Raw genomic sequence first — 22,211 nt, 5'->3', positions numbered from 1 at the left:
AGGTCAGCTGCCAGTGGAGCAGCCAAACTCTGCAAAAACGTATGTGAAGAGTGTGCTGAAGCAGAGGTGAGTGGATGTTCAGGAGGAACTGAGGCCACACAGCTACACTTCAGCCCTCATTAGTTACATTATAAACATGGCATCTTGAACTTTGACCCCACAGTTGCTTCTTTTATCTAAGAGAAGTAAAAAATTTTAACATTGGTATAAACATTGGTCAACAGAGGGCGCCTTAGTTTAATAAAAGAGAGATGGGGTTTGTGGGTGTGATGAGAAAGTTGGAAAACTCCTCCAGCACTGACAGCAGCTCTGACCCTTCACGTCTAAAGATGGTTAGAACCCTGCGTGCTGTGCTGGGCCGTCGCGCTGCTCTGATTGGTCGGCCCTCGCACGCTGGGGGCGGGGCCAGCAGTGTTGGAGCTGTGCGTAATGAAGGCGGCTGTGGAGTGTGACAGCGTGGGTTCACGCTGCCAGCAAAGTTATGAGCGACACAAACCCACAGGAGACAACTTTACACTGAGGCGGACACCTCTGCCCGGCGCCACGGGTCCGGATCCGGATCGATCAGTGCTTTCATCGATTCGAGTAACTTTTGGCGGCGTCGTGACTTTGTTTACTCGAGTCGGAACAAAAAAATAAGTCATAGTGTCGCGACTGAAAATGACCTGAGCAGGTGCGCCGACAGGTTAATTAGTCGCTTCTGTTTGGATGGTGAGAGGCAGACATGACGGAGCAGGACCGATATCAGGCGTCCGGGAGCGGAGAGACTCTGTCATTGTCCGGCTCGGAGACCCTGTCTGAGGGGGAAGAAGAAGAAGAGGAAGTGGCGGCTGCGCTGGATGTCAAAGTTTACGGAGAAGACGGACAGAGCCTGGAGTTCCAAGGCGTGGAGGAGAGGAACGCAGAGGAGGAGGAGGAGGAGGAGGAGGAGGATGAAGAGGAGGAAGACGAGATGGTACACACACACACACACACACACGTTTACACATTTAGACGTGTAGTTGGCGCTTTATAAGTTTTCTTTGCCCTTCATGCAACAATGGGGTTTAAAGTTAAACATCCGTGGAGCTTTTCCAACTCAAATAATCGATTAATCAAATAATAATGAGATTGGTTGAAAGTTTCCAGGCTGCACAGAGTTAATCTGAGGTGTGTAATCCCTGTAATTCCCGCAGTCAGACTCATTAACTTGACTCCTGCTGTCAGGATGTTTGTAAACAGCCAGCTGCAGCAGCCCCAGAGGAACCAGCCTCAGAACCAGCCTCAGAGCTTCTCTGAGCTCCTCCTGCTGACAGTGTGCTGCCTGTTAAAGGAGGCCATGCTGTGTTTTGTATATGAGTCAAGTCAACAATATGTTCTGTTGTTGCCTTTTTGTTCAGATTTTGTGTTACAAGGGCCCTGAGTTTTGTGGATGTAGCAAAGTTTGGCCTCAGTCCAACACCAGTGAAAGAAATGATCCACCGTGATGATGATGCTGGAGTCTGCTGCCGGTGAAAGGCGGAGTGGACATGGCAGTAAGATGTTGGGTGTCTGTGTCCATGCCCACCTCACCTCCACCTCTTGGCCACCAACATGGCGACGGTCTGAGCCTCCTTCAGAGACCTAAAGCTGGTCTTCACAAACCTACGTCCAGCAGGGACACTGAAGTTCTGTCAGAGTCTGGCTGACCTTCAGTCGGGTTTGGGATGAGCAGAAGGAAAATATATATATTTGACCATTAAACAGCCTCTGACTGACCTTCAGTGTCCCAGCTGGACAGTGATTGGATGACATCTGGTTGTCCAGCAGCAGTTTGCAGACTCAGAGATGCAGCTGTGTGGTGGTGTGGTGGTGGATCAACTCCACAGACTGTGATTCTGCTCTTTATTGCACTCTGTTTGGATTCCAAACTGTTTGTTCTTTAAATAAGGACACATCCTGTCCTTGGATGGGGAAATGCAGCTGGGAGAAGAGACTTTTTTTTAAAGAAGCAGGCGAGCTTTAAGGTGATACTTAGCTCTGTAACTTAACTTGGAACTCAAGAAACAGACAGGCCCGGTGTCTCAGCGTCTTTTTTAATAAGACTTTACACGCAGACTGGTTTGACTGGCTTGTATTTGCACGCTGTAGCCTGATGTGTGTGTGTGTGTGTGTGTGTGTGTGTGTCAGATTTCTGACCGACAAACCTTCTCCTGAATGATACCATCATGCAGCGCGGCTTCAGGCTGTGGGTGTGGTTGTCTGTCATGTTTATTGATGTCTAATATAAGCAGTGAAGGAACTCCAGAGGAGAACGGTGCAACTTTTTCCTTCTGCGTCTTCTTCATGAAACAAACTGCGAACTGGGTGCGAGGTTTAAATTTAAATCAGGGTTTGTTAGCATGACGGACCCCCCCCCCCCCTCCTCCTCCTCGTCCCTGGGGTGGTGTCATGTGTGGTGTGGCTGGATAACAGTTCCATTACCTTAATAGGGGTCACGGTGTCGTGTTTCGTTCAGCGACACCTGTAAAACATGTTTATTTGATGGAAATATAATGTTATTTTGGATGAGGTGCACTCAGTGTGAACTCTGCACCCTTTCCTCATGTTGCCTTTTGAAATGCCAGTTCATTTTTACCCTTCGTGTGCTGGCCACAGAAGAAGAAGAAGAGACGTAACCTGACCTGTTGAACTGAGAGACCACAAAGCAGGTCGGGTAGCCTGTCAGCGGAGCTAGCGCTGGTTCAGTCAGGGAACCCTGACCTTTGACTGGAGTTAAAGAAGGAAAGTCTTCTGAGAACTCGCATGACGTCGCCTCTTCATGCTGACCGGCTCTGTTCGCACTTATAATAACAACCGTGTGAGTGTTGTTTTTTTTCTCACATTGATAAATCTCTGTGTCCATTCCAGACATCTAAATCTGTCCAGAGCTGTGGGCAGAAACAGAGAACATTATCTACAGTCAGATCAGATTATGCCACACATAATCCTTTCTTTCAATAACAAGACATGATACCAGAAACAGATTAAAATGGGAAGCATACAGTTCAGATTTAGGAGCAGATTCTGGATTACTGGATGTGAGATTAGAGATATCAGCAGCCAATATGAAGATAATAACATTATATTTGTCATTATGTCATAGAAACCAGCAGGTTTAGTTGTTTTCTGTGCAGGTCTAAGGCATCTTGAATGATTAATTGGGACAAAAATGTTGTAGTGGGTCCACAGTAAATTGCACTAAAAGTGGCTTTTTGCTGTTAGCGCTGCTCCTTAAGGCCGAACACTTAAGTAAGGTTAGCCTAGCTCCTCTCTGCTCTTTTCTTTGTTGTGGGATCTGTTTCTTCTCATCATCCCGTTCATCAAAACACAATGGCACAGTGTAGGAACAGGAGGGTTGTCGTCTATATGTTGCCACAGCTTCCTTGAAAGGTAGTCTGTGGAAGCTTCATGAAGTGTGGCGTGTCAGGTTGTTGTCATGACTTTACTCTTGTTTGGCTTTAGTTTTCATCAGTAAGGGCGTTCTGACAGGCTTCAAGCAAATCATGCTGCAGAAAGGGGCTGGAGTTGTAACTATGGTAACCAGAATAATGATGTTTCATGGAAACTAACCCTGTAATTTAATCCTTAAACCCAACCACGGACGCCTCTGCCAAATAGATGGAAATACGGCAGCAGCGTGTGTCTTAATGATTGTGTTTATATCACCTCCATTCTGTCTGAGTGTGGGTGTTTGCACTTGTTTTAATCTTAATCCCACCACTTTCTGCTATAAATCCCTCTCATTAGATCTCAGTGTTCCTTTAAATTATAACAGAGTTTACAGGGTCTGTCTTGACTACAGATGTTTTGTTGTAGGTGGATTATGTTTAATGCAGAGTGATGAGCAACATAAACTGATCCATCCTTTCCCTCTTCTTCTTTATTTCCCTTCAGTGAAGCCGTTTCACTAATTTCATGCCCATTTATCTTGATCCATCAGCCGCTGACGGGCTCATGTTTGTTTGTGTGTGGAGCAGTCGAATAATTTACAACAGCCAAATAAAACTGACTTCCCTAAAAGCAAAATCAATAAAAAACAAACAGGTCCCGTCTTCCTCGGCGCCTCCCGGTGGAGCACCGCGGTGTGAACAGTCCTCTGCTGTAAGTAATAAGTTTTGTTCAAATTAGGAGTAACCGTGTGTGAAAGTTGGCGCACAGCAGACGGCTTTAACCGGAGGATTAAGCAGACTGCAGAGCAGCATCAGAGCGGCTGTGTTTAGGTTAGCAGGACTCTGCAGCTGCGTTTATCTCACATGTCCAGAAACGTCCGTCCGTCTGATAAAGAGAAGGGTGTGGAAGTTATTTTACAGCCAATAATCTGTTTAAATGGACGTCATTCATTCAGGCAGTGACCCTGCTGCATCAGTGTGGAAGTTTTAATGGCTCATGTTGGTGCAGAAGTTGGTGCATTTGAGCCAAACTGTGGACTGTTGGACCTCTGAGCTTGGTTTCTTTGAGCCACTGTGTACTCAATAATGACTCTTGGATGTGGAGGAGGAGGAAGAGGAGGAGGAGGCTTGGTTCCATGCTTCAAATGTTAAATTGCAAAAGAAATGTATGCAGTGGTTCAGAACAGAGAACATTCCTATAGTTTTTACTTACTTATAGCTGCACCTCACAGATGAGACGTCACAAGTAAAACCTGCCTGTCTGCACCTCAGGTTTTCTGAATATCTTCCCTCAGGTGCAGACCTGGGAGTGCATTTTTTTATGCGGACAAAGCTGAAGTATGCTCTACTATACTCTTACTGTGTCTGGTCCTGTTCTCTCCCCTGCAACTCAAAAAAAAGTATACATTCCAACTTGACAGTTTTCATTTATGTTGATATAGATCCAACTTTGACTGGAGTTGGATTCAAAAATCCGAATTGAGAACCGGCTTTGTGAGTCCATACAGACACCAGAGGGATCAGTATTGAGTCCTGGTGATCTGAACGTAGCCTTTGCCTCTTCACATTGATAGGACCAACCAAGCCTCAGTTTTACCTAAACTCGCTGCTTCTCCTTCATCATTGATTTTTGATTCTGTATTTCGGGCTCTGCTGGGAGGTTCAGAGTTCAGAGTTTGCATCGGCCTCGCACAGATTCGTTCCGCAGCATCACACACACTGCCAACCTCCTCCACTCTGTGTGTGCAGCAGCAGCTCGTCAACAGTTTAATCATCACAGCTGAAGTGGCCCGTTCTGCTGACACACTCCTTAAGAGGAGCTTTTTGGGGGAACATGCGTACAGATGTGGTCAGTGTGTGAGAAACTTGACCGTTCCTTTCACCTGCCCTGTTGTTGTTCTGTGGAAAAGAAGGGGTTTTAAGGTCAGACGTAGCCACATTGTTAATCTTATGTAATGATCTTGTGAAATAACGTTTGAGGCTGTAACGGTTTCTCAAAGCAGTCCTTTGTTTTATTGATGGAACAACTTGGTGCATGTTCACAGCTGTTTACCCTGCAACCAGAGCGGTAACCAGGCAGTGTGAGTTAGTTTTAGCTGGATTTGTGTAAGACATTTGGATAATTTATGGACAAGACGAGACAAGTTTAAAAAATAAATACACTCTGTGGCGGAGCTGAGACTGTGTCGTCATCTAAATGTTTTTATGATGTAGCTGACGTGGAAGTAGAAGAATCAAAGCTGCATGATTCAGCTGGAGATTTTAAGGGAGTGTTCACACATGGGAAGTTTGGTAAGATTCAAACAAACTGACATGGACTAACCAGAATTAACTAGAAGCAGGATGTAGTGTCACAACCTCAGCCTTAATCATCCTGCGACCACACAATATTGAAAGAGTACATGACAGCTTGGGACTGTCAAATTTGGACATACAACCTGTTAGGATGTGACTTTATCTGGTTGGTTTTAGAGTTCACACTGGTCTGGACCAAATGAACCAAGCAGCACACCCTAGAATCAGCAGGTTTCTATGTATCTATGTCCACGTTTAGCTTCTGACTTGTGCACTGCTCCACCTTAAGCCCTCTTTGCTTTGCACCTGGGTGAAACTTTTATACCGTAAATGGAGCAGGTGTAAGTTTCGAAATTCAAACCAGCCTTAAAAGAAAAAAAAACAATGGCAGCATGTCTTTAGTGTTCGGATGAGAAGGAGTCATGCGTCATCAGACCTCAGTTCAGACACTGAGCTGAGTGTGCGGTGTCACTTTGGTAAACAGACCCTGTGCGAGCTAACAGCAGAGCTTTCCCCTCCGGTGTTGCGTGTGTTGGACTAAAACACAACCCTGCAGATGCTGATTGGAATCAGGGCCTTTCACAACACTGTAGGAGATATGATCTGTGAAAACGGTGCACGTCTGGGGGGACGAAGTCAGCGTGCTTTTTGGATATAAGTGGGTTGCTCGGCAACAGTCCTGGCTTTGCATGTAATCATGTGGACATGCATCATAACTGTGACACATGCTGCTCCAGATAATGATGCTCCTGGTCATCTACTCAAACCAGGACCCTCTTCCTGCAAATCTCCTTTCCAGTTGGCCTCTGAGCTACTGAGGATCACCCTGGAGGAGACATCCTCTGGCTCTCTCACTTCCGCCAAAACTTTGCCAACACTTCTGATTCTGTGAGGACCTGCTCCCTAAATCTATAAGTGCAGCTGTCTCACTGCTGGTGTATCAATATTTGCTTCAGTTGTGTCCATGTCAATATTTAACCCTCTGTCTCTGTGCAATGGTAAGACCTCTGTCCCCAAATAAGCAGCCATTTATCTACACAGGATGATTAGAGGGACATCCCGTGTCAGTGTACGCTCTGAGGGCTAAGAGGATTAATGCAAGCTGGTTAAGACTCTTTTCGCTCTTACGGTGGACTGTGTCAGTCCAGGATCCATCCTTGATGTTTGACTCTTCTCTCCTCTGCTTCGACTGTGTTTAAGCTGCGTTGTCTGCGCTGACGGACTTTCAAAGGTACACCAGAGAAGAAAGTTTGCTGGTATCTAACTGACCATGTCTCTCGGTCGGAATTCAGGCGTAGGTCTGTGTGCATCGCCACAGGGAAGCAAGGTAAGAGACGGCAACAGTCTAGACTGCCCGTTAAGCTTGGAAAAAGTGTTAAATGTTAGTGTGATAGTACCATACAGGTCCAGAATTGAGTAGCTGGGACTCAATTAGTGTTATAAGCAGATGTTTTCAGCTGGTCCAGAGAGGATTCACTTTGGGAACGTGCTCTGGGAGACTGCACTTGTGGAAGATCGAGACGTTTGCAGGATGTAGCACTCTGTGTTTGTGTGTAAGGTCATTATGATGAGAAGCAGATCCAACATGAGGTGTCAAAAGACAGATGGGGGTAGACCCGGAGAGATTTGTAGAGTCTTCATATCTGAGAGGTCTGCATGTCTTTTTTTCTGGACACCTTGTAAAAGTGTTAAACTCATATGAGGGGTGACCATCTCTGAGACGGCTAGAGGAGGAAATCAACAACCAGAGGAGAACTTATCCATCCACTCATCTTTCAAAGTCCACGGGGACTCCTTTCTGGAGTATCTTCAGTCATTCCCAGGTCAGCTGGGACATATAATCCCTCTGGTGAGTCATGGGTCAACCTCTGGGAGCAGGCTTTATCCTTACAGGGTCCCTGAACCGCCTCAGCTGGCTCCTCTCAACATGGAGGAGCTGCGGATCTACGGACTACTTTGAGCTTGTCCTGGATCTCTAACCTTCTTTCTAACCCGATCTTGAAGCATAATCTCAGCTGCCCTGCAGAGGAACACCTTCACCTGATGATTGGAAGTGCCTTCAACCGACACCTGCTCTGGTCACATGACTGGTGGTGAAATCAACTCAAGGCTTCTGTTAACACTGCTTTTGCTCAGTGGTCTCACTGCAGTGCAGCTCTGTCGAGAGTCATCTTCTGGTCAAATCCCAGATACACATCAACAACTGAAGAGCTGCTCCCCAGCCTGAGGCCTATCAGACAACAGCAGAGTTTACAATAAGGATCTTTGCCTCTCTGCAGGAAAACATAACGTCCACAGTAGAAGAAAGGGTGCATGGTTTAACTCCCCACAACGCTGAGGATAACTTAACATGGGTAATTGTATGAAAGGGCCTCTGTGTTTTTCTAACTTTAGATCTTGTCAACACAGGAAACTGGATTCCCAAGTGAGAGCAGGCAAAGTTCAGATACCCCAGCATTTATTATTTTATTTTTGGCTGATGAAGGAGTGTCGTTATGAAGGGTGACTGAAATGTGAACTAAATACCACGTGAAGAGGTTCAATCACACAGCCCTCGGGTTAGAGAGTTTAAAGTGCCGTTATCCTCAGGAGTAAACACTCGGTGCAGAGAGCAGAGGAAGAGGGAGGCCGAGTGGAATTCGGGGGAGAGTTGAATAAGACAGATGCAGGGTGTCAAGGTCGGGTAGCTCTGCTGCTGATGACCCTGGGAAAGAGACGGATGACCGTGGTCAGGAGTTCACAGAGAACTTTACATCAACATGTAAACAATGAAGAGCCATAACCTTATATGATTAGACCAGGAAACTAAGAGGAGAGAAAGAATCCTCTCATACATCTCCTGTGAAGTGAAGTGGTGCAGCTCGAGGGTAAGAGTGATTCTGCACATGAGGAGGCAGTGTAAACAGTATGTTTAGATTTCCTCTTATGTTGGTATGTTAGGATAACTCAAATAGAAGCCTTCTGAGTTTCAGCTAACGCTAGTTGTGGGCGGCTCCCTCCACTGCTATGTGCCTAAAACCTGACTGCTCCAGTTAGGAATTTGTTTTAACTCTATGGGGACTGGCTCATCTTTTGAGAGGCCACCAAAACTCCAGCAAACCACAAAACTGCCGGAGTTTCCTCAAGAATTGATGGACATTCAGGGGCTTTTTTCAGGAGTGACTTAATAGCTCGTGGAGCGGTGTCTTCTACTGCTGCACAGCTTGCATCAAGGACGCCTGTGGGTTTAATAAACTCTGGATTATTTGGTATCTCGGTGTGTTTTTAAAGCTTAATCTTAAGAGATGTTTGCACAGCTCGTGTCAACACCGGGGCTTGTCCAGTAATGCATTCAGTGTTGAGGACATCAGTACACTTACTGGCTACACATTGTGTTATAGCAGCTATGATTGTTCCCAGGGAGCTAACTGCTAATGGCTAACAGCATTAATCCTAAACCTAAATCAGTTTTTGATCCTTTTCCTCTCTTGAACTTGTGATCTATTCACACCACAATAGTAAATCACTGAGATTGCACTGCCTGGTTGGTTAATGAACTGTTACTCTGCAAGTACCACTTGTGATGATGTCAGAGGCACCACTCTGTGGTCAGATCTCTGCCGCTTTCTGTCCACAAACATGACTATTAATAGTTGAAATCCCTCTCTGGTGCATCATGTACATTTTGTTGTTACAGTAACGGTGCATGTTATTCTCAGAAACTGGTCACAGAGGGATATGATGGAGAAACAATAGCAGGGAGCGCAGTGACTGTCAGGTGTAATGCCTCCTGCTGTATGAGCTCCCTCTTCCTGTTTGACTGTAAGCTTGTGCTCATTGTGTCTTAGCAACCAGTGAAGGACGTTAATAACAATTTGTTCCCACTTTTAAAAGCTTCCTTTCATCCGTCTGAAATTATAAACAACACTTCACCACAAAGCCTTCAAAGGGGAATTAATATCCTGTGGTGTGAAGATGTCCGCCTGTGCAGCCTTCACATGACCGCTGCAGATCATTTTTACAGTGTGGAAACCCTGAGTGCAGCCTGTAGCACACAGCTAACATAAAGAGGTGGAGTGTGTGTCCGTGTGCATGCAGTCGTGTTGTTTTTTTGGTGAACTCCACAGTGTCTTCCTGCATCCAGCTTTCATCCCTGTCCTGCAGTCCGTACGCCTCTTCCTGCCGCTCTCTCTGTTGTTTGTTTGTGTAGCTGTGTGTAGGATTGTATATCTACCGGTGCTGTATAGGGAGAAAAGGCGCCTCTCCTCTCACAGCCGACTCTTTCCCACCTTCAGTGTCTGTAACCTCGGAGGGTAGAAGGTCGACGCCAGGCGCTGCAGCTCTGTTTGCTCTGCTTTCTGCATGGTCAGCCTTATTTACTGAAGCTGGAACTGTTCCCCCATCAGCACTGAGGACTGAGGACACACTCTCCTAGTAATATGTGACTAATGTTTGACTGCTGCCACCACGTCCTGACCCCGGATTAGTGGAAGAACATGAATGGATGGAATATTGTCAACATGATCAATATGTTTCTATTGTCGTATGTTCTATAAAACAGCCTGATGAACCACAGGCTGGCAGTGCACCATTAAGCAGCTCTATTTCCCAAACATTGGATGGAAATCAACCAGCTAAATGTATTCTAATCTGGATTTATGACTGCAGGATGTATAGAAAGTGAAAGTGATCAGTGTGATCTATTTATTTATTTTCTCTGTTTGTCATTGAAGCTGAGCGGATGTTGTGGTTGGTGTGTTTTTGACACCCACCGAGCAGTCAGGATGCCACAATGTGCTTATCTGTCATACAATCAAAGTTACAGGGTTGTTGTGTAAATGAGGATAGTGTGACAGCACCCACATGACAACACGCTAATAGAGTCTGGATCCATGCAGGTTGTGGTGGTCAGTAAACACAACTGTCTCTGCGTGCAGCGCTTTGCCCACCTTTTATTGTTTCAGCTGTTTGCTGTCTGCTTTGGCAACAAAAGGCTGTTGGTAGTGTCCACTGTGTGCAAAACTGAGGGTGGAAAGGAGGAGGAGGAGGAGGAGGAGGAGGAGGAGAGGTCAGGCTGGATGTTGCTCCCTGCTGCTGCAGGTATAGGGAGAGGGAACGGTAGGTGAAAGTTCAGCGGCTGCTGCCAGAAAAACTCTGCCTCTACTTGTTGTGCAAACACAAAGTGAACTGAGCGTGCAGCCCACTGTAATCGAACAGGCATTTACAGGGCTGACACCCAGTCCTAAAAGCAGATGTTTGGGATTCAGAAGTTATCATGCAGATGATTCATGGCTGAATAAAAATAAATAAAATCAGATGAGATGGCCGGCGTTGGCAGCCCTCCACTGTTTTCACTGGCTCACAGTTGTGTTATGATGCAGCCGGAACATGAAGGCAAAAGGTTGCGAGGATGATACAGTTAAGCTTGTTTGTTGTTGGACGCTTCTTTTTTTAAAAATATTGATTAAGTGATACTCCATGTTTGCAAAGCAGATGCAAATAGTCAAACTTCAGACTTTGACCCTGCACACAGGCTCCAGAGGATCTGACTTCCCTTTATGTGACGGTTAATTTGATCTGAAACAACGCTGCTGCTGTGGTTGCTACACATCTGTAATGATCCAAACAGCCATGAAGGAAAAGCAGAGATGATGAAAGTGCGTTGGGAAATCGAGCACTTCTACAAAAGCAGTATCACTTCTTGTTTGCTGTTCACGCTCCCTCCAGTTGTTGCGTCTCTGTCAGCGGTAAACAGTGTGACAGGACGATTTATCGCTGACTAGGCTCTAAGCTGCTTACAGGGGCACTGTTAGCTTATCGTCTGTTTGCTTTGAAATGACATAACCTAATGTGAATATACGGCCCTGCACAGATGATGTACATCCAGACTGCAGGAGCTAATGTTGTTAATGCAGTGACTTAAAACAGTTTGCAGCCATCACAGCAGACAACAGTCCTACATTTATCTCTTCTTCAGCTAAACGTAGCACTCCTCTTCCTCTTGTAGGAGGATGCCAGATAGTTGGAGAAATGTGGCAGGGGGACTGGTTGATCTTTGTCAGGTGTGGTTACAACACTCTGCACTTGAGTTTAGTTTCACTGTTTAGTTTTACTTTGTGCTGCTTTTTTTGCTCATTTCCTCTCTTATTTGTTGATGTTTATATTTTTTTGCACAATAACTAATTTTTGAGCAACCTCTGACAGCTCTTTAAGAAGTCACAGCACAACTTGCTGTAACTAAATCCTGTGGTAAAGATATGGCAGAAACTCATATCTCTTACTCTTTGGAAGACCACTGAGACAGGAAACCAGTGGTTGCAGCAAACGGATCAGCTGCAACTTCTGCACATGAAAAAAAGTTTATTATTGAGGGAAGGCTGATGACCTTCCTGCTGGAACACACAGCTCGGTTTATATGGAGATATGCTGCCACAAACTGCTCAATAGGCACATGAGCATCAGGGCCAGAAGTGGCCTGATGGGTTGTACATCTTGTGGGTGTGGGTGTGTGTGTGCATTTGTTTACCTGCTGAGGAGCTGGCACCGGGAGGCACTCTGGGTGGAAGGTGAGCCGGCAGAGGCAGACCCGATCAATTTCATCCAAACTCCCCTGATGAGTTTTGGCATTAATGGCATGCTAATGCTAATGCTAACACGTCTCGTGGGTCTACGTGCCGCTTCCTCACGTTCTTATCTCTCAATTTTGAGCATGTGAATACGAAATCTGAAAACTGATCACTCATTTATGACACAAACACAGAGAGAAGCTGGTGTCTCTGGGTGCGCTCATGCCTCCGTACACTGACAGTGTGCAGACCGTATGTACCAGCTCTGTGTAAATCCAGCTGGTGTGTGTTTGGACATGCGTGTTCTGTGGTCCTTCATGGAACACGGCTGCAGCTCAGGCTGTAGTTATGACATCCCTGCTCGGCCTGAGTGGTATATATTAGGATCCGAACACTGAAGGTCTCTGTTGCACAGCTCTGAAACATCAGGGTCATGAGATCTGGAGGCTATAGTGTCTGTTTCCATCTATTTCCACCCCACGGCTGTTTGATCAATTCTAGTTATTGCTTTCTGCACTGTGACCGATGCACACGTCTTTAATGAGTGCCGTGAGATTATATCAATTTCAGGCGCTCTTGTCGCTCCTGCCCTGCATCCCCTGCGAGGTCGAGCCGCCCTTCAGAGCTCCGGGATCATGACTCATGCCACACAGAGAGGCAGAGGGCATTTCCTTCCACGGGCTGCTCTCAGCCGTGGATATCTTTGTGTTCTCAGGGAGGGCCTCTTCCTCACCGCTGGGCTTTATGTGCTCTTCAGACAACACAATAAGCTGCTGTGATGTGTGCATACAACCTTATACTCCTTTATTTAATGTCAGTTGTTTAATCCCATTAAACATTCAGGCCCTGTTCACACTGGAGAACGTCATTCCAGCTAGAGTAGGATTGAGCCCAGACAGCCTTTAAGCTGGATACGTTCAGACCTATTTTCAAAATCGCGCACGCGTGTCTGCACTCAATCTAGCTTAATCCGGCTTGTTTGCAGTCCTCCAAATCACTAGGTGGCGCCTCGTAATATACAGAGTCTGTTCAGACCGCGATAGGACCGCGTGTGCGCATACGTCGTGCGTAAGTATCACACCGCTAACCGGAAGTAGGACGTCGCTAGCCGGATTCGCTAGCCGCATTTGCTGTATTTGTTTGTTACTATGACAACATGAAAACATGAAAACATGAAAACATGACCCAGCAGTGCCGGCCGTTCGGCTACTTGCTGGTAATTTCTCAATGATATATTACATCCTGCAGCTCAGGTCAGAGCAAGCTTCTCCTTCATTTTCTCAGCTACAAAATGATACACAGGGTTAGCATGGCCAGAAAGTACTGGGTAAATGTGTCCAGACCTGCAGAATTATTCTACATTATAGAACATTTAGTTTCACAGGTTTCAATCCTGTCTTTTTCTTTTTCTCCTCAGCTGGACAACATCCTCTATCCTCCCTCCACATCCCTCAGAAAGTCCAGTAACCCTGATCTGGCTCACGGATTGAGTCCTGCTCTCAAGTTTAAACGTCATCTCAGTGAGGATGGAAGACACATTCGAAGGAGGAGCCTGGGTGGAGGCCTCACAGGTAACCGCCTGATTTCTTGGTACATTAGAGGCAAATGGAATTTATGAAGTTAGGAGCTTTGAAATAAAACTTGTAAATCAGTCAGCATAATCAGGATAATCCACAGACCCTGCTGTGAACTGCTCCCTGTTAGCTTGGAGGAGCTTCATATTTTCTCTCTCTCTGGTTTGAGATGGGTGGGACGCAGCTGGAAAAAGATGATGTCACGCTCTTCTGAGTGCCGATCAGGATAATAAAAGTGCAGCTTTCAAATCAAATGACTGTTGTGGGGTTTGAGCCTGGAAGTCGGATAAACTCGTAACTTTTCCCACCCAGCTCTGAGTCAAAGTCCACCCACTGAATGAGTTTGAAAAATGCTAAAACGTGACATTTTATAAAGTCCTGCACCTCTGTGGAAACAGTGGAATCATGGCTTGTTTTTGCACATAAAGATATGATTGAAAGTGAAAGATGAGGAAAAAAGATGGCGGTCCTCCTCTGATTGGAGGCTGCATATAAATATGTAAAATGTCAGTCAGGTGCCAGACAGTCAACACTTGGCCAGCACAAACCTTTGCACAGCTCAGGAGGATTTCCAACAGCAGATGGCAAATGGAGCCATTTTTTAAAATACATAATCAATGGATCAATGCCACCAAACCAACATGCATGGGTCTCATTGCATTAATAATTTATAATAATAATATTACACAGTGCAGTTTAGCTCCATGTCGTTGCAGCTGAATGGCTGAAATGTGGACTGTGGTTTAAAATTAGAGTCTGCGAGCTCTCTCACACACACACACACACACACACTTTTTATTGTGTTTTTTTTTCATTCTGTACTTTGTGTGTGTCGTCTCATAATAAAACCCAACACGTCCCTGTGATGTAGGAGAGTCAGCAGAAAGATCTCCCAGTGGAATTGTAAAATCCAGAATGTGAGAGTTTGGGCGGCTGGTAGGCAGCAAATCCTGCAGCGGACATGTGGAGAATATAAAGTACCTGACAGCCAAGTCCTCATCCACATACTGTACTGTGGGTTTACACTCTGGTACCAGTAAGAACGGACCTTTTAACGAACCATTTGATCCACCTGTGGATACAGGAATGTGTGCCGTACATGAGGTCAGAAACATTCTCCCCCTCTGGACAGTCAGATTTATCCGTCCGTCCTTCGTTGTGCCTGCTGGCCTCGTTTACTTCCACCACTTTGATGGTGTTCGTGGCTTCAAACAGTTTGCTGTTCCTCCTCTGTGAGGTAAATATGGAGGGCTTCACCTCCCTGATTAAAACGATTGAAGATTGTGTTTGTATCAGGTGCTGGTCTGAATTATAACATTAACCCTCATGCTAAATGCCTCTAAATTCACTGCTGATCCAGAGAAGTGTCTCACTGTGAAGCTGTTTCTGGTCAGGCAGCAGGATTTAAATTTTACCTAAAGAACCTGCAACAACAGACAGAAGTGTTGAGCTTTTGAATGCACCGTTTCTACATGTATTAATTAAAAAATTGTCAAAAACACACCGTGTGCACTCACGAAATATCATTTTTCAGTCTAACAGCTCACAGTAACTGAAAATGTAACAGGGCTGAGAGACGACCAGCGGTGAATACAAGAGCCCTGAAGGGGTTAAAATCATTGTTACTGTATTGGAGATGCATTTAAAAGAGATTTCAAATCATGGTTCATATTTTATGATTTGCGTCAGTGAGGGAGATGACCTCGACCTCACACACACACACCTGTGCTACATGTAAATACATCTGACCCACACCTCCCCATGCCCTCCTTTCTAAAAGTGTTGACGGGAGGTTTCCTTCGTGCCAGGATGTGATGAGGTCCGCCAGGGAAACATGAGAAAACATTTGCCGGTAAAGGAAGGAAGGACCTCAGGTTCCCCCTCCTCATCCTGTTTGGTCTCCTTTTGAGGGTCTTTACTGTGATCATCAATGTTGAAGTGGAAAAAAATCTGCATAAAGAAGACAAAAACTGTGAATTAACAGAAGTGCTGTCATGGTGGGGTTTTAGAAGCAGAGTTTAGCGCCATCTAGCTGCAGGAGTTCAGACTTCAGTTCTTCTTCTCTTACTGTAAACCTGTGGTGTGTGGGCGCTCTGGTTATGTAATGTTAGGATGCTCACTGAGCTCTTAATAGGCTTTCCCCCCAATCTCTGGCCTAATTTAACTCTTTAACATCCAGCCTGGCTGCCAAGGGTCAAAATGCCCCAGCTTAAAACAGCTAAGAGGAACACACAGAGGATTTTCTAATGTTACCGGCCCCGCCATTTTGACCTGTAGGCTGGATGGAGTTCACACTGTGGCAAAGTTTCAGATCCTTTAATTACATAAAATCATTATTACTACACCTCACTATCTGTATGCACTTCAAAAGTGAAGATACCAGACGTTTACAGCTAAGCTAATATGTGTAGCAGGCTAAGCTTAGCTTCCATGCTCACAAGCGTAGCAAAGAAGAGGTGGCTGGCTGGTCGTATTAGCTAATTGCAGTTCACTTTATGGCCACAGGTGTCACTATTAATTGTTTTTTTCTGTCACATAAGCTGAGCTGATGTCATCCTCTTATTCTGCAGGAAAATACCTCCTGCTGCCGACCAACGCCCAGCCGGCACAGGTGGCGTGGCAGCCGTCCTCTGAGATCTCAAACCTGCTCCGCATGTGTTCAGGGAACCTCGGAAAGTCGGATCCCTCCCTCACATCCAGCCTGGTGAGTCATTCTGACCTCTGACCTCTCAACATCACCTCAGCATGTTAAAACAGAAGCATGGCCCCAAATAAGAATTCCTTTATGAAGAAAAGGTACTTACAAAACATATTTGCATTCAATTTAAGAGTTTAAACATTTAAAAAACTGTAGTAAAGCAAGGTTTGAAACCGATGACATCACGCGGGCTGAGATGACCTTCAGATCCCGCCGATAGATCCTCTGATGTGCTCCATCGTGATCTTATTGTCTCAGCAGTGAGATGCAATCAAAAGCCGAGGCTAATCCAATGCTGCTTAGCTATGAGTCATTCCCTGCGTGTGCTTGGTATCACTCGCAGAAAAGGTTAATGTAATAAAAAGTGTGTGTGTGTGTGGGTGCTGGTAGTGTAAGTGTGTGAGTGTGTTTGGGCTGACTGACACTCACACCCTCGGTGATCTGAGTGGGCCGACACAGAAAAAGGCACTGTAACCTGATAACTGTTTTTCCACACAGCTCTTAACATCATGCTGACCCTGTTTACACTCAGTGTTGCTGCCTCGCTTCTATCATCGGTCTTACATATAGACATGTCCTCAGAGCTGCTTAACTTTTTGAAAGTCCTTGAATGCATCACGTGAGACATACAGTTGTGTATTACACACAAATCCTGTTATTCTATCATTTTCAATTACAAAAACACACCTCTGTGCAGCTATGAATATTATTGTTGGTTGCATTCTTCTATCTCACCACTAGATGTCACTACATCTTACACGTACGTCCTTTAAAGTTGCAACAACATGAAGGAATGAATGATGTCAGCCACCTCAGCTTCCTCACTGTCCTCCTGTTATTATTGCTTTTTGTTGTCGTCCTCCTCTCTCCGCTCGTCTTCATCACACACGCTCCCTGCTTCCCTCCCGGCGGGTGTGCGTGGCGTCTCTGTCTCTTGACCGTGATGCTGTTTGGCAGAAAATCAATAGCTCACTTGGTGGTGCGATATGGAGATAAGAGCGTCATAATCCTGATGTTGTGCCTTTGTGGACTCTTCATTTTCTCTGGTAATTGTCAGGCAGAGATGTCCTTTACTGATAGCATTGTTGCTGCTGGAGTAGTTTGTTGTTGCAGAGGAAGGAAGTGCAGTTTAGTGTGAACAAACAGGAGGCACAGTGATGCCAGACACAGTGAAGCTTTGTCACAAACGTTTCAAAAGGCCAGCGACACTTTAGGTAATGTCATAGTAGTCTAAAAGGTTAAATTGGTGAAGTTTGAGCTTTCCAAAGTCAACAATCCTGCACTTCTTTGTGCAACTAGGAAGCCATGATTGACTGACTTGTGACCAACAGTCTCACACACACACACACAAATCAATCAGCCCTGCATACACTGTCACTGTGATTTTAGTATTCTTCAGTGTTTGGGAATAACATTACTCCGTTTTTCATCTTTGTACCGGCCTACTGTTGCGTTCCAGCGAATATCTCAGGAAGCGTATCGACCTCATCTGTGTGTTACTGTAAACATCTGTGTGTGTCTGATATAAATGAAGCTGTCACTTCAGATGAAGTGGTTGCCGTCGGGGCGTTCAGGGCCTGTCATCTGCTCTGTTTGAGATACAATTTTCTCTGCTGTGAAATTCAAATGTGTCACTGTTTGACTTGGAAACTAAAGAAATTGAGAAGATTGGATTTTCCTCCAAAGTGGACCCACGTCAGCTTCATCTTATTTTACACTCCAATTTATTTGAATCTGAATTAGCCAGAGAACCGTTGAGGGTGATGCATCGCAGCTACTGGCTCTGCCTGGTTACTATCTTTGCACTTGTTGTTAGGGTGTGAGTTGTGCCTCATCCATCAGCTCTACAGAGCTTTATCCGGAGATATTCTCTCTCCTCCGGCTCCTTTGTATGGAGGGAATCGACTCTTTCACAAGGCCGCCCACGTCCCTCCTCCGCCTGCCTCACATCTGCAGGTCTGCACCTCTTGGTCTGATAAGCTCAGGCAGAGCCGGACGCTGTTGGTCACTCAATCAGCACTCTCTGCATGCTTCCTGTGCCGGCCTGGCGCTGCCTTTTCTTCTCCAAAGGCAGCGCGCACAACCTCAGCTGCCCACCTGCCAGGAGGAAATGAGTCACAGACAACCCCTGGACTCTTCCCAGAGGCTCTCTCTGTGGCCTCGCTCCAAGGCCAAACTGTCTGCCGTCATGGCCGCCCAGCTCTGCCTCTCTGTCTCTCAAAAGACCTCTGCATGTTTGTTGACGATTCACTTTTTTTTCTACACAAATCCTCGACAGAATTCCGCCTTGCAGAACAACACACTGCGCTCATGGGTTACACCAGGTTAGACCAGCAAACCCCAACTGCACGTGAAAAACGACCTTTTTTGTGAGGACGTGTTGGTTCTAGTGCCTCAGAATTAAAAGGAATAAAATGGTAATTTAGTCATCTCAAGTCAAGTATTTTCTTGGACAGATGATTTGCATTCTCACCCGTCAGTAATCAGAGTAATTGTTCTGTTGCTGCAGTGTGTCTTACAGCCACCATGTTTAATAGAGAAATGGTGACTTTCCTCCTTTGAGTAAGACAAATGACCCTTCCCTCGTAGCTCTTCATCTTCATTGTGTAGTTTTCTTAATTGTTCCTTTAAGCAGTGGCAGACGGAGCAGCCGCTCGAGACCGGTCGGTTGAACATGAGCGGATTCTGTAATTCCCTCAGGCAGTCGGGATGCATTGTTCAAGCTGCAGGGGGAAAAAGTTGACTACTGTAATCCTTTGAGGTTTTAAGAGGTTTATTAAAAAAAAAAAAAAAAAAAACAGGCTGATCACCCCGACCTCACAGACCCAGGCTGTCTTATCAGCATAGAAACACAAATGACGCCCTCTTCCTCCTCCTCCTCCTCCTCCATCAGGTTTGAGAATGAGAAAAGTTGGTTACCTGCGTAGTCGTAGTCATTCCGGGCCACCGTACCCTCTAAGAGGAATCATTTGAGCTTGGCTAGAGACGAGGAGGATGGAAGGGGGGGGCACTTAATATTCACAGTGCAGAACCTCAGTGAATGGAAATGAGTGAAAGAGGAGGAGGAGGAGGAGGAGGAGGGTAAAGAAAAACAGAAACAGAATTCTAAATTGCAGGATAGAACAGGCAGCATGGAGACAACTTTTTTCTTTCTTTTTTTTTTAACAAATGCTAATAATTCAGCGAGGGTGTGAGTACATGGAGTTTAGTGAGTGTGAAGATCTGTGGCCACTCGCTGGCTGCCGTGAAAACTCCTCCGTGGAGCTGCGGCGGTGCATGAAATTGCTGGAAATTGACAGAGCCGTGTAGAGAACAGGTTGATTCCAGCATGATAATGATTCAGCATCGGCTCGCTGTGAATGGAGGAAGCTTTTTTCTTCTTCTCCTCTGTGTACACAGCTTCTCTCAGCCTCTCTTTGACCTAACCTTCAGGTGTGTGTGTGTGTGTTTGTGTGGCTGCAGTGAGCTGCAGACAGGATGCCAGATTCATTGTTGAGGTCGGAGCCTGAACAATGCTGGGAAGGATATCCTCTCATTTTCATGGTCATCCAGGGTGCCCAAAAAGCGTGGCTGCTCGGAGAAAATGAGTCTTGGGGCTCCCACTTGTCCCTCCCCTCCCTCCCACTCCACCGCCACACCTCCCACCCGTTGCTACGCTAAATTAGAACTGCCTATCTTCTCCCTCTCTCTCCTGAAGTTACAGAGGAGAGGAACAAGGAGGAGGTGTCAGCTGACTGCCCCCCTCCAATCAGATAAGTTCTGATGGAAGTGTTTAGCAGCTGCTAAGATCAGATTTAGCCTGAGGGAGGGAGGGAGGGAGGGAGGCGAAAGGAAGGAGGGAGCAGGAGGCTGAAGCCAGGCAGTGCAGCATGGCTGTGCACCGGTAGGGAGGCATGATAAGACGGGGGGCTCTGTACCATGGATGAGTCCAGCATTCTGAGGAGACGAGGGCTACAGGTAGGAGCCGCCGGAGCTGCATGTGAGCGCGCCGTGTGAGGAGGCGGCACTGGTCGCTCCTTTCAGCAGGAGTTGTGCGTGACGATGTGTCCTCCTGCATGTGAGGGACTCAGTTCTGGCTACTTTCTGAGGAGCAGAATTGTGTGTGTGACTTTTTATGAGTGAGGCGTGATTGTGGTGGGAAACTGCACGTTGATCTCCTCAAACTCAGCAGGAGGTTACATTTGTAATTGTTGTTCCTCTGGACAGGGCAGTAATTGACACGGATGCTTTTATCCAGCGTGTGCTCTGAATCACAAAGTCCGTGCGTGTGCTTGTCTAATTTTTCCAGACGTGATGTTTATTTATTCAGTGGTAACATTTGACTTTCATGTTCACACATTTCCCGTCAAGGTGTTTCTCTGTGATTAATATTTTGTATGAAAATTAGACGGCACAAGTGCTGACTTCTAATTTATACTCTTTGAGTTTTTTTTTTCCAATAACACTTTTTGCATTGATCAAAGACTCATCTTGTGCCCTAATCATTCTGTTCCTTTGTTGGACTCTTCCTCCTCCTCCTCCTCCTCCTCCTCCTCCTCCTCCTCCTCCTCCTCCTCCTCCTCTCCTTCCTCCACACAAGGCTTCTTTATGTCCCGCTAAACCAAACACAACGGACGCTCCTGTGGAAACTTTCATTCAAAAGGAAACACGGAAGTTAGTTTGTCAGGCAAATGAATGTAGCTGCTGCAGCTTCCCCCCCATTCATCCTCAGAGCAGGAGCAGATGACATCACCCAGGCTGGAGCTTGTTTAGGCTGAAAGAACTGAACTGTTTAGAGTGCTGGAAAACATGTGAAAACATGTTGCTTTTTTGCGGTTTCTCTGGTGTGTTGTCACATTTTCTCGCGTGTTATATTCAAAGTTTCAGCTCATTTAAATGCCTGTAGTCCCATGTCTGTCTCTCCTCTGGTCAGTGAGTGGCAAATTATGCATTATGTTGACCATGCGGAATGGAAATGACTGTAAGAATACCTCAGCTGCTAAAAACATAATGATTGTTTGGCGTAGCCCTGTAGGCTAATGGAGTTTGGCCAAGAGAGAGTTGGCTGCACACAACCACATGAGGTGTGTTCCACCACCTAGTATCACCAAAATCACATGCCAGGCATTTTGCATATGATTACTGCACATTTTAAGAAGGAAAGAAAGAGACAAAAATGCGTTTAATTATTCTTCCTCCACTCCTAATTCTTGATAATTTTTTTATGTTGGCTGAAGCTTCTTTTGTAGGTGGTTAAAGATGCAGGAGAGTTTAGATTACATAAAATGTCCTTTTTCAGGAATTCTTTGAAGGAAAATGAGATTTATTTTCGTCTGTGTTTGGTCGCTGTGGGCAGAGTGATGAGGGGTTTTTGATGACGAATGTTTTCTTCTGTGATTATTAGTCCTTTCACAGCATCGCTGAAGAGCTGATAGAAGCTCTGCACAGGGACACTTCAGCTGAGAGGCTAAACAAATGTCCTTTTAATTTGTCCCCTCCAGATTAAAGAGGCAACATCTCGCTGCTCTCGGGGGGATAAAACTTCTGCGTTCACATATAAACAGGATTTATAGGTGTGAAATGTGAAAATAAAATGCTTTTCTGTGTTGTAGCAGGCAGCTGGCTCATAGCACAGATGTTGCTGCACTGGTGTGGATAACTAGCTTTTTTTTAGGATTGTTATTATTATTATTCAAAGAATGTCGAAAGTACAGTAAAGCTCACGGAGCAA

At 45.7% G+C, this 22,211-nt stretch overlaps 1 protein-coding gene across 5 annotated transcripts in view; it reads left to right on the top strand.

Moving 5' to 3' along the window:
- The first annotated feature begins 454 nt into the window (after positions 1-454).
- The window catches only part of mast4 (microtubule associated serine/threonine kinase family member 4), a 61,519-nt gene continuing 39,762 nt past the window's right edge, over positions 455-22,211 (top strand). For 4 of the 5 annotated variants that reach the window (XM_028417170.1, XM_028417169.1, XM_028417171.1 and 1 more), the window contains exons 1-3: positions 455-955; positions 13,647-13,800; positions 16,374-16,507. In XM_028417170.1, coding sequence (XP_028272971.1) covers positions 725-955; positions 13,647-13,800; positions 16,374-16,507 — 519 coding nt within the window. In that variant the 5' untranslated portion in view covers positions 455-724. Of the gene's footprint in view, positions 956-6,741; positions 7,012-13,646; positions 13,801-16,373; positions 16,508-22,211 lie in introns of those variants that run through there. The other variant, XM_028417172.1, reaches the window with a different exon arrangement.

Source organism: Parambassis ranga, chromosome 12 (genome assembly GCF_900634625.1).
Source record: "Parambassis ranga chromosome 12, fParRan2.1, whole genome shotgun sequence".
Classification (NCBI taxonomy): Eukaryota; Metazoa; Chordata; class Actinopteri; family Ambassidae; genus Parambassis; species Parambassis ranga.
This window is presented reverse-complemented; position numbering and strand designations above follow the sequence as displayed.